Source organism: Mya arenaria, chromosome 11 (assembly GCF_026914265.1).
Source record: "Mya arenaria isolate MELC-2E11 chromosome 11, ASM2691426v1".
In the NCBI taxonomy this organism is placed as follows: domain Eukaryota; kingdom Metazoa; phylum Mollusca; class Bivalvia; order Myida; family Myidae; genus Mya; species Mya arenaria.
Window position 1 is genome coordinate 55,358,644 of NC_069132.1, and position 12,126 is coordinate 55,370,769.

At 34.3% G+C, this 12,126-nt stretch overlaps 1 protein-coding gene across 3 annotated transcripts in view; it reads left to right on the forward strand.

Annotated features, from left to right (window-relative positions):
• Positions 1-12,126, forward strand: part of LOC128208212 (uncharacterized) — a 96,691-nt gene that overhangs the window by 5,216 nt on the left and 79,349 nt on the right. For all 3 annotated transcript variants that reach the window (XM_052911674.1, XM_052911676.1, XM_052911675.1), the window contains 6 exons: positions 906-1,012; positions 1,803-1,899; positions 3,614-3,680; positions 6,121-6,279; positions 8,865-8,912; positions 10,242-10,322. In XM_052911674.1, the coding sequence (XP_052767634.1) occupies positions 906-1,012; positions 1,803-1,899; positions 3,614-3,680; positions 6,121-6,279; positions 8,865-8,912; positions 10,242-10,322 (559 nt within the window). The remainder of the gene's footprint in view (positions 1-905; positions 1,013-1,802; positions 1,900-3,613; positions 3,681-6,120; positions 6,280-8,864; positions 8,913-10,241; positions 10,323-12,126) is intronic.

The following is a 12,126-nucleotide window of genomic DNA, read 5'->3' on the forward strand; positions in this document are numbered from 1 at the left end:
TAAATTTATTTAAATTTGCATGATTTTTTTTTTCTATTTTTTAAAAATTCTATTACAATGCAAATTTATTTTCTTGAAAATAAGTTTTGCAAAATATCTTGTTTTTCAAAATTTATTGATACTACCATGGCATCTAAAATATTATTTCTAATGATTTTGAGCATTCTGATAAGAAATATTTTAGCTCACCTGAACATTCACATTTCCTATCTAATCTTATTCATACTTGGAAACAATGTATATTGCCATAAGATCTCTGCCAAGTTTGATTATGGGCAAAAAGTGACCAGCAGGTCAAGAGTTATTTATTTATTTGTTTTATTTATAAAAAGAATGCAACATTCAACATTGTTACCACTCTAGTAACTTCATTTTTTCACCAATCATAATCTAGGAAGACAACATATGGCCAAGTCTGATTATAAACCAAATCTGACCAGTTGGTCAGGAGTAAATGCTCTTTATTTATCAAAAATGCCCTTTATTTAACATTGTTACCTTGCTCTCTAGCACTTATATTCTTTCACCAATCCTAATCTTATTAAAAAAGAAAAAAGATTGACCAAAAGGTCTTGGCCAAGTTTGATTATGGGCCAAATCTCAGCAAATGCTTTGGCCAGAGTTCCATATATATCAGGTGAGCCATCCAGGGCCCATAGACTCTCTTGTTTTTGGTAGTACTAGGGCTGCTCATAAATTCATTTATTTTTTTACTCTCTTTGACTTTTTTATATTATTTCTAAATATTTTTTATACAACATGAATAAAATAAAATGCCTAAATGCTTTTTATTTTGAAGTGAAGATGAATTTTAGCAATAAAATGTTATTGCGAAGCATGCCTTATAACTATAATTTTGATAAGACATACAAAATCACATTACAAAATACCTATTTGTTGTGTAGTGGTTGGATGTGTGGGAGGACTACGAGAAGATTGCCCTTCTCAAGGAGTTGCTAAAACTGTGTGACCCTGAAGACCTCAACTTCCTTACAACACATATACAACAGAGGTGGGTGATAATCTCCATTAGCATGAAATGTATTGTTTTAAAGAAAAAACTCATGGTTTATGTTTATTGTCTTAGTCATGGTGTGTTTGAGTAGACTTTGTAAATAAACATACAATGACATGTATTTCTATTGTGTTTAGTGAGCCCTGTAACTGTAGCTAATTATTTATCGAGTTTTGACCATTGATCAACTTACCCAAGAGGTCATGGGTTCGAGCCCCAGCCGGGACATAAGCCGCACTGGTTGCAGTACACCATTCATTCCTATTCTACTCCTGAAACAAACTCAGGAGTCACCGAGTGATTCATATTAGCTTATTTATATCTACTAGCAAGCTCAAATATCTTTAGTATCAAATATCACTAAGAAAAAACCGCAGTTGTATTAAAGTGACACTCTTATTCAAATTCAATACATACACATGTATAACAAACATAAATTTTGAGTGATGAACCTTCAACTACTTACTAAATAATGCAATTATGGAAAATATTAATTACTGAAAACAAGATTGTAACCGTGTATTTAACAGCAGAAAGCGCAAAAATATTGAATGATGGGTGAATGCTTTAAAAAGATTTACTGTGATCTTCTATACATTTTTAAGGTAGGAATACCGTGTTTTATGCACATTTCTTTCAAATTAAATTTGGTATCCTTCATAAGAACCATTGTTTTCGACATTTATTCAGCCCTAAAGGATTGTTAAAATAATACAATCAATTGTGGTAAATCTTATTTGGGAGTAAGAGTGCATCTTTAATATATAAGCCCATAACTGTTTTTTAGGTTGCGCAACACACGTGACATTAACAGGCTCCCTGACAAGTTGCTGCTGTACATCTTCTCCTTCATATCGGCAGACCAGATCTCCGCAGTGAAGAGGGTAGGTCCTTGATCAGTTAGGTCTTCCACAATTAAATGGTCACAACTAGAGGTCATGTATTCTCCTGGAGTTGCACAAACATGAACAGGCACATGTTGCTGCTGTATTTCTCTTTAACCATCAGATGCCCATATCTTCAGTCTGAGCTCAAAATGGCAAATTTTAATAAAACTATCAGAATGTTTTCCTTGATAAAATCATTAACTGGTTTGAAACTGGGTCATAATAGGTCGGAAACTAGGTCATATCTTTGAAAAATCATGTCGGGAAACAAATATTGGTATTCATTGGTCAGACTTTGTTCGAATTGTGGTCAGAATGTTCCCCTTGATGTAAGCTTGGTAGTGGTTGACATGGGGTCAAAACTAGGCCATAAGGTAAAATCTTACAGAAATCTTGCGAACAAACTGAGGCAATAAATCCGCTCCATTGTTCATGAAACTTAATCAGAATATTTGACTCGATGAAATCTTTGATTAGGTTCAAACTTGGTAATGTGGGGTCAAAAACTAGTTTATTAGATAAAATGTTAAAAAATCCTTGTGACCTCTCTTGAGACCATATTTTTTGTGCAGTATTTCTGGTCTAATCTTCATGAAACTTAATCAGAATGTTTGCCCTGATGAAATCTTTTATTAGTTTGGAACTGGGTCATGTGGTTCAATAACTTGGTTACTAGGTCAAATCGAAATGCTACAATATAAACATTATTTTTTTATTTCAAATATTTGCAAACAAACTAATCACATGTCTCTGCCACACAAAACCGTTGAAGGCAAAAGTCACGTCTCTGTCACACAAAACCATGGCAGGCAAATGTCATGTCTCTGCCACACTAAACAATTGAAGGCAAATGTCATGTCTCTGCCACACAAAACCATGGCAGGCAAATGTCATGTCTCTGCCACACTAAACAATTGAAGGCAAAAGTCATGTCTCTGCCACACAAAACCATGGCAGGCAAATGTCATGTCTCTGCCACACTAAACAATTGAAGGCAAAAGTCACATCTCTGCCACACAAAACCATGGCAGGCAAATGTCATGTCTCTGCCACACTAAACAATTGAAGGCAAAAGTCACATCTCTGCCACACAAAACCATGGCAGGCAAATGTCATGTCTGGACAATTGAAGGCAAAAGTCACATCTCTGCCAGATAAAAACCATAGTAGTCAAATGTCACATCTCTGCCACACAAAACCTTGGAAAGCAAATGTCATAAATCCTTAAAACTGTGAAGCCAAGTTTTGTGTATAGGTATGTTTATTGAATTGGTTAGAATTAAAGGGGAAGTCACAGACTGGAGATTGTCTTTAACCTGCCCCTGCAAAATGGAGGTTGGTCAATATCCCTGGGATCAAGGAATTTTCAAAGCATAGAATATAATTGAAGGAAAGCTCACCCTAAGTTTTTCAGTGTTTCATGGGTGGAGACTGTCAGGAATCGTTCAATGCCCCATAAATCCTCAAAAATCTGCCATTTCCTGGATGGGACAAAACATTGATAAGGCAAAGTGCATAATGCTTGAGATGTAAACGTACTTTAAAAAAAAAAAGTCTTGTTTTGTTTCTCATGAAAAAGAATTTCAACATTCACAACATTGTTTGTTAAAAAATAAGAAGTAAAAATCTGTGAAAATGTGAATTTTTGAAGAAAATAATGAAGTTGTGACTGATGATATATGAAGACACTACTGGTGTTTCGTAACTTCAGGTTTGCAGAAGGTGGCGATATTTGTGTGCCACTGATGACCTGTGGATGGTCAAGTGCCATGAACTAGGTAAAATATCAAATGTTACATTTGGTTTATTAGTTTTCTATGTAGCGCATTTTGATTTCTTTTTTAGTTCATCATACATTTGAGAAAAAAAGTCTATATATTGTCATAGCTTTGATCTTGTTGGGTATAGCGCTTGTATCATATTGTCATCAGAAGCTTAACTATTCTAAGAATAAGGAGTGCTATACTACTCATCCTAGGTTATTATTTCAGCAAATACATCATGTATTGCATTGAAACTCTAGATTTGTGTTCCAAACTATCCAACCTATTTAATTAATGAAGTAAGATAGCACTATTTTATATATAAGGCAAATTATGGACCTTTATTATTGGACTTAGAAATTGCGGATAAGGTTTTGCATGTAAGCACACATAGGTTAACCTCTCAGCAACTACTTGATATATTGACTTTATACAACAGTTCTCAGCAATCAATCCTACTTACATAGCCAAGTAAGATAACTCCCATTTTGCATTAAATGCAAATTATGGCTCTCTTTTATTTGACTTAGAAATTCTGGTAAAGGCGATACATGTAACCACATTTAAGTCAATATCTGAGCAAATACATCATGTATTGCATTAAAACTTAAGACAAGTGCTCCCAACTTTCCAACTTGACTTGATTAATCAAGTTAGATAACTCTATCTTGCATATAATTCAAATTATTGCCCTTTACTATTTGCCTTAGAAATTCTGGTTAAGGTTCTGCATGTATATAAGCACACATACTGTATTTCCTCGACTATAAGAAGGGGAAATTTGGTCACGATTTTAACCTAAAAGTAGGGGGCCCATCTTATAGGTGAGGCTATAAGAAATTGAGAAAGAACAGAGTCAAAAGAACAGAGTCAAAATCAGGAATATTAAACATGTGGTATTCAACTGACTGATTTATTGTCTGTTGATGTGTGACACCTAAGAAAAAGTGACAAGATCACACCCATCAGATTAAGACGACCATTCTGCTTTGTTTCACTACGATAAACACTCGATATCTTTTAATTGGCAAATGCTTGTTATCAGTCCAAACACAGGAGACACATTTTGCTGCCTTTATCATAAAAATATTTTAGATATTGTTCACCGTGTTATTTTTTTCCACGTTCCTTACGATAAGGCTTTGCGTATATCATACAAACTAACTGACAGGTTTTAATACACATTTCATTAATCGTTACATTAATTAATCCACAAGCATCAATAGTTATTTATTTCTCCTGATATATGTCCCATCAACTGCAATCCAAACAAACACCTGTGAAATTTTAATTTATTAACACATTTATTGGAATGTGTCAGATCAAACAGTACAATCTGTGAGGTCACAGCATGAGTTGTTCAGAGATCAAAGGCAATGGTTTGTTTTTAAATCGCTCAGTCTTTACAGTATGATCCCATTCTACTACCAAAATTGCGTCTAGGCTGGTTACAACATACCACATGATCGGAAAAATATTAATTATAAAAAATCCTTGTCTGAGGACCTTCAAATCATGGCCGCTATATTTGAGTTTAATACAAATATGAATGAACCTTTGGCTGTACGAAAATGATACTTTAAATAAATCCTTACCTGAGTTAACTTGTTCTATTATTAACTTACCTCCACATTAGACAGTTCACAGTTGACAATAAATCGGCAATTTTCTTCCAGCAAATGAACAAATTTAGTTGATAATTGACTGTTTAGCTTGAACATTCCTTACCATATAATGCTATTGATGGCCTTTTATTATTTGACTTAAAACTGTGGTTAAGGTTTTGCATGTGACCATATTTAAGTCAATATCTCAGCAAATACATCTTATATTACATAGAGACTTTATACAAGGGCTCCCAACAATTCAACCATTTTAAATAATCAAGATAGATAACTCTATTTTCCATATAATATAAATTTTGTCCCTTTATTATTCGACTCTGCAACTACATGTATTGCATTGAAGCTTTATAAAAAGTATGATAAATCTGTCTTGCATATAATGCAATTTTTTGCCCTTCATCATTTGACATTGAAATTCTGGTTATGGTTTTGCATGTTATCTAATTTTACAGTGATCCATGCATGCCTCACCACAAATTTGCAATCCTTAAACTTAAAAGCGGCACAATAGTCTAGCGTGCTGTCTCTGTGACAGCTCTTGTTTGTGGAGCTGTTGTTAAGGAATGTTCTGTCTTATTGCAATTTGTTTTATGAACATGGTAAAAGTGAATATTTATCAATGTTTGTTACAGTCATGTTCAATAAACATTATGTTGTATTTTGAAACTATTTTGAGTTTTATTATAGACCCATCATAAATTTCAGCAATGCTTGCGCTTCATGAAATCCGAATCTGCAAAAATCAACTCGAGTGGAATACAACCTCCCAGATCAAAACGCAATACTAATAACCCTATTTAATTAACTTATGTTTAATGACTTGCTTGCAGGACTGCAAGAAGGAATACAGAATCTAGACAGAATGATCATGCGGGCTAAGGGTTATCGTATGGTCATTGACTGGAAACTGGCATACACAGAGATCAAAGCCATCAGTGACAACATGAAAAAGGCACTGGAGAAGAAAAAAACAAAACCAGATCCACAAAGTAGGAAACTGTTCTATTTAATGATTGAGGACACATTTGAATCACACGCTTAGCATGATCCCATTTACAAAAAACAAACCATTGTCGACTATCAATATTGTCAAAATAGACTTTTGAAAATTTATCCTTTAAGCGCAGATTTTAGACCATTTCAGTTTCATTTCCCCCCTTTCGAATATATTCTTGCCTTCAGATACTTCAACTTGAAGTTTATGTAATTCATCAATGCTACATGATGGAGAATCGAGCCGTAATATTTACGAACATAATGGAGCAAGTGCGCTCAAGTTAGATGAAAACTTAAGTACATTTTAAAAAATAACCACTATTTTTAGCTCGACTATTCGAAGAATGTGGGCTATACTACTCGCCCCAGCGTCGGCGTCGATGTCCAGTTAAAATTTTAGGGCAAGTTGGGATTATCACTTATAAGTCCAATACCCTACATTCAATTGACTTAATACTTCACACAGTTGTTCAGGGCCATCACATGATGAGGTTAGATAACTCCATATTATTCTTTACACAGATTATGGCCCCCGATTGACTATGGAACTTGGGTTAAAGTTTTATTAATAACTTCTATATCCTTTGTTCAATTGACTTAATACTTCACACAGTTGTTCAGGATCATCCCACAATGTGGTTACATAACTCCATATTATCCTAAATACAAGTTATGGCCCCTGATTGACTTAGGTTAAAGTTTTAGGGCAGGTTAAAGTTTTAGGGCAAGTTGGGATTTTCACTTAAAACTCCAATACCATTCATTCAATTGACTTAATACTTCACACAGATGTTCAGAGCCATCACATAATGAGGTTAGATAACTCCATATTATCTTTTTATACAAATAATGGCCCGTGATTGTCTATGGAACTTAGGTTAAAGTTTTATGGCAGGTTGGGATATTGTTTAATAACTTCTATACCCTTCATTCAATTGGCTTAATACTTCACACAATTGTTCAGGACCATCACCCAATGAGGTTACATAACTCCATATCCTAAATACAAGTTATGGCCCCTGATTTACTTAGGTTAAAGTTTTAGGCAAGTAAAAGTTAACGGCAAGTTGGGATTTAAATAAAAAACACTTCTATACCGTTCATTAAATGCACTTAATAAAATTCAAAATTATTTACGACCATCTTACAACAAGAAACATAACTCCGTTTTAAGCCTAAATACAAGTTATGGCCCTTGATTTTTTTTATTTTTTTTTATTTTTTTTATTATTTCCTTTGAAAGGCATATTTGTATATTCTTAACCACATTTTCATAATGGGAAATCAAGTTATTTGAATGACTTGCGTCATTGTTTGGGCGGGCTGGTGGGAGGGCAACATCAAAGTCACCTTATGTATCAAATAATTTTAGTTAGGTTTGACATAAAGAGACCAAACTTGGTATTATTACATCGTTATTGTATTCTAAGTCAAAGCGGCACAGTCGAGCGCGCTGTCTTACGATGGCTCTTGTTTCTTAAAACCATGATGTTTATGGAATTGACATGAATTAAACCTTGTAATCAGTGCCTTGTTGCTGAGAATTGCGTAGCTAGGTCCTGAAAGCCAAAGAAAGGTGTCTTGACATGGAAAAAATCAAGGAGTACAACTCATGAACAGACAGTCAAGAAACTTTTTCACAAGGACCTAATTCACAGCTACAAAAAAGATTCCAATTTAAAGCTTTTAATAATGCGCATTCTGTGCACAGCCCACTTTTTAAGATAATTATATATTATAAAACATATATATTTTCTTCTCGAATTTGTACCCACCTGCTCCATTATATTCGTGAATTATGTACCTACAGCTTGATTCTCCATCATGAAGGCTATATGAATGAAATGCCATTATGGACAAGTCAAAAAAGTATGTTATTATAAATGATGAAGCCAAAATGCGTATTGGAAGTGTTGGTACATGCATACAAAATGAAATATCTTCTTATTTATATATAGTTGATCTCAGATCTTTCAATCTCTGATAATTGATAGTCAACATGTAGTCTGATTCCAAACCATGTTCCTAGTGCTCAGATTGCTAGGTTCCACCCAATTTGTTTATAAGTCTGGATTTTTCATAATTCATTTATGTAAAGTTAAAGTTTTGTATAAATGCTAACTGCTCTTAAAGGGGCTGTACTCCGTATGATGAAATAGCGAAAAAAAGAAGAAAATTGTCGAAAACTGACATAAACTTGGTATCGATGTGTACAATGCATTGAAACTTACTAACTGAAGTACCACATAGTTTACAATTAATTTATTTTTCGCAGTTTTTTCATATTTTTCCGTTAAAAAGAATACTAGGTATGTCTACCTAGTAGAATTCATTCCTTATGCGTGATTGGCTAGTTGATGTTATCACATGATATTACCAAGTTAGGTATATAGCTTAAATATTCCAACTGTTTAAGGTAAGCCTTCGTTGCACAGTGGATACGACACTGGACTACAATTTTGGCGACAGTTGCATTATCTTATATTACAGATAATTATTTAAAAAACATTTTGAGTTGTCATCAATTGAATATCATTACAGTACACTTAAATCAACTGCTTTCCTTATTGGTTTGCAGGGAGAACTGTCGAGTTCAAAGAACAGCTAGAGGCACTCAAACATACAGGTGAGAATGTTAATTTAATCATAGTAGTTTTGAATAACATGACGAAAGTTTGATAATGGCAATTTATGGGTGTACTCTGGGCCCTGATATTAACAAACATCTTGAAACTGAGATTAAGAATTACGAGTTTTAAATGTATCAGAAATCAATTTAAATCATACGTTGGTCTAATTGTAAAACCTGCTATTTGTCACATATGCAGCAATAAAATTATCTGTCATGTGTTTCCGGTTCAGATAGAAAAATCCGACACAAGGACACATGCGTTGTAAGTAGGGATGGCAACGAGTAGTAAAATTGTACTCGATTACTCGGAAAAATTGAATATTTGTTCGCAAAGACATGATTGTGTATATACATGTATCGTTAATGACGTATATTGTGCGTTGGTCGTATTTTTGTTCATTTTCACCTTTTAAGTAAACTTTCATTCGTATTTTAACAATAAATGATATAAAAAGAAAACAAATGTTGTTTCAGGCTTTTCATTTGTCTTATTCGTTTCATTTTATACAAGTATGCACTGCAGAAATCAGAATTACAATGAACAAAAATTAATAGCATACATAAAAATAGTGAACGAAATTCAATACGAAGTTCAGTTGTTTACTCTACAAATTATTTTTTTTAAATGATAGTTTTTTCGTACTGTGTAATTGTTGTTTACCTCATTATTATTCATAATTTTTTATTTAAAATATCAACCAATTAATTGTGATAATCATTGCAAAAATAGTTAAAATACGCCCATCAAGAAATCAATTCTCGTAACGGTCGATACTCTTTCGTTCGTTAGCGTCCATTATATGGTGAAAGGTATCTAATTGGTATACAATAGAATTGTAGAACATCGCTAATTGACATCAGTGCTAATTTGAAATAGGGGTCCTTTGTTGACAGTTTGCAACTATCACTGTCAACTAATTTATTGAGGTCAATTGTGTACACAGCAGGGATTAGAGGGACCGTAAATTGTCCTCTTGGCAACTAACCAGATCTGATATTTTATCTGTAAATCGAATATTTGGTGATTTTTATAGATTTTTTTTCCGAGTACTCGAGTAGTGATTTGGTACTCAAGTACTCGGACGTTCAATCGAGTATTCGAGTACTCGGGTACTCGTTGCCATCCCTAGTTGTAAGGTAATGATGCTTGCTGAGAAAGTTGAAAAGGACTCTTGAAATGAAACCTTTTTACAGTATTTGAATTACATATTTTTAACTTTTAAATCTCCCAAGCTGATGATGGTCATATCTCCTGGGCAAGATTAGTCCTCTTTGATGTGTGAGCAATTTTTCCTGCATGATAAATGTCATCTTAACTTTCAGACGAGTCAAAGGAAATAGAAAAAACTCCAGTGAAATCCCACTCAGACTTAGCCAATCCCACAAAACCCAAACATATCGAGTGTGAGTTCTGAATCACAACTCCCATACCTTACACACATTACTCCCTTCTTGTTATGCACATTTCTCCCTCTTTGTATCATTCTATTTCACTGTTTTGTTTTTCACATTACAATTGTGACCCTCTCACCCATTTTGCTTGTCCTTTTTAGCTCGACTATTTGATGAATAAGGAGAGCTATCCTAGTCACCCGGGCGTCAGCTTAACCACTTATGTTAAAGTTTGCGTACCACCTCAAATAAGTCCATTGACATATGGCTTTGAAACTTTGCACACTTGTTCACCATCATGCCTCCAACCTGTACACAGGAGGAGGTAACTCTATCAAGCATTTTGACAAAATTATGCCCCTTTTTCTACTTAGAATTTACGTTAAAGTTTGCATACCACCTCAAATATTTTCAAAGTCCATTGACATCTGGCTTTGAAACTTTGCACGCTTGTTCACCATCATTCCCACAACCTGTACACAGGAGGAGGTAACTCTATAAAGCATTTTGATAAAAAAATGCCCCTTTTTTCGACTTAATATTTACGTTAAAGTTTGCATACCACCTCAAATACCTCCATTGACATCTTGCTTTGAAACTTCGCACGCTTGTTTACCATCATGCTTCCAACTTGTACACAGGAGGAGGTCACTGTATCAAGCATTTTGACAGAATTATGCCCCTTTTTCGACTTAGAGTTTAAGTTAAAGTTTGCGAACCACCTCAAATATTTTCAAAGTCCATTGACATCTGGCTTTGAAACTTCGCACGCTTGTTCACCATCATGCCCCCAACCTGTACACAGGAGGAAGTCACTTTTTCAAGCATTTTGACAGAATTATGCGCCTTTTTTGACTTAGAATTTACGTTGAAGTTTGCGTACCACCTCAAATATTTTCAAATTCAATTGTCATCTGGCTTTGAAACTTTGCACACTTGTTCAACATCATGCCACCAACCTGTACACAGGAGGAGGTCACTCTATCAAGCCTTTTGACAGAATTATGCCCTTTTTTCGACTTAGAATTTTTGTTAAAGTTTGCGTACCACCTCAGATAATTTCTAAGTCCATTGACATCTGGCTTTGAAACTTTGCACGCTTGTTCACCATCATGCCCCCAACCTGTACACAGGAGGAGCAAACTCTATGAAGCATTTATAAGTATTTTATATTGTCAATCACTGAGAATAGTCGAGCGCGCTGTCTACTGACAGCTCTTGTTTTCTTTTGGAATAAATGAAGAGTGATTATTTGTTTGAAGTCACTTGACCAACTCCCCATGAATGCCTCACAATGATTGTTATATATTCCCTCTTTCTTGGGTGAGGCCATACACTCAAGACCAAATTTGTTAAGGATGGCCTTACATATATTTTCTTCCTTTTATCCTTTATCATTAGTAGCAGTAGATGCAGTGGTGTTTTATTTAAAAATATTTGTTTTTTAATTTTAGTCCATGGTCCGTGAGTTTGTGATATTGTTTAATTTTCATACAATAGCAGTCTTAGTTGACCCACTTGTACATTAACCCAGTCGAGTTGTTTTTCGGTCAGTCTTTTTAAAATTTTAAGTCACTAGGCTACACAAATATTAATATTTCTCTGTTAAAAAGTAACCTCAGTTCGGGCTTGTAAGCTGTTTCGGGGAAGTGGTTTTTCCAGGTTAATATAACTAGACTGACTGGGCTAGTGCCAAACAAAATTAATGAGAAGACTGCAAAAGTTGAATTTGTACATATTTTTTTTTTTTTTGATCTTCTTTTTGTCACTATCATCTAGTTTCCACTTTAGCCATCTCTTGTTCTGTTTAAAAAAC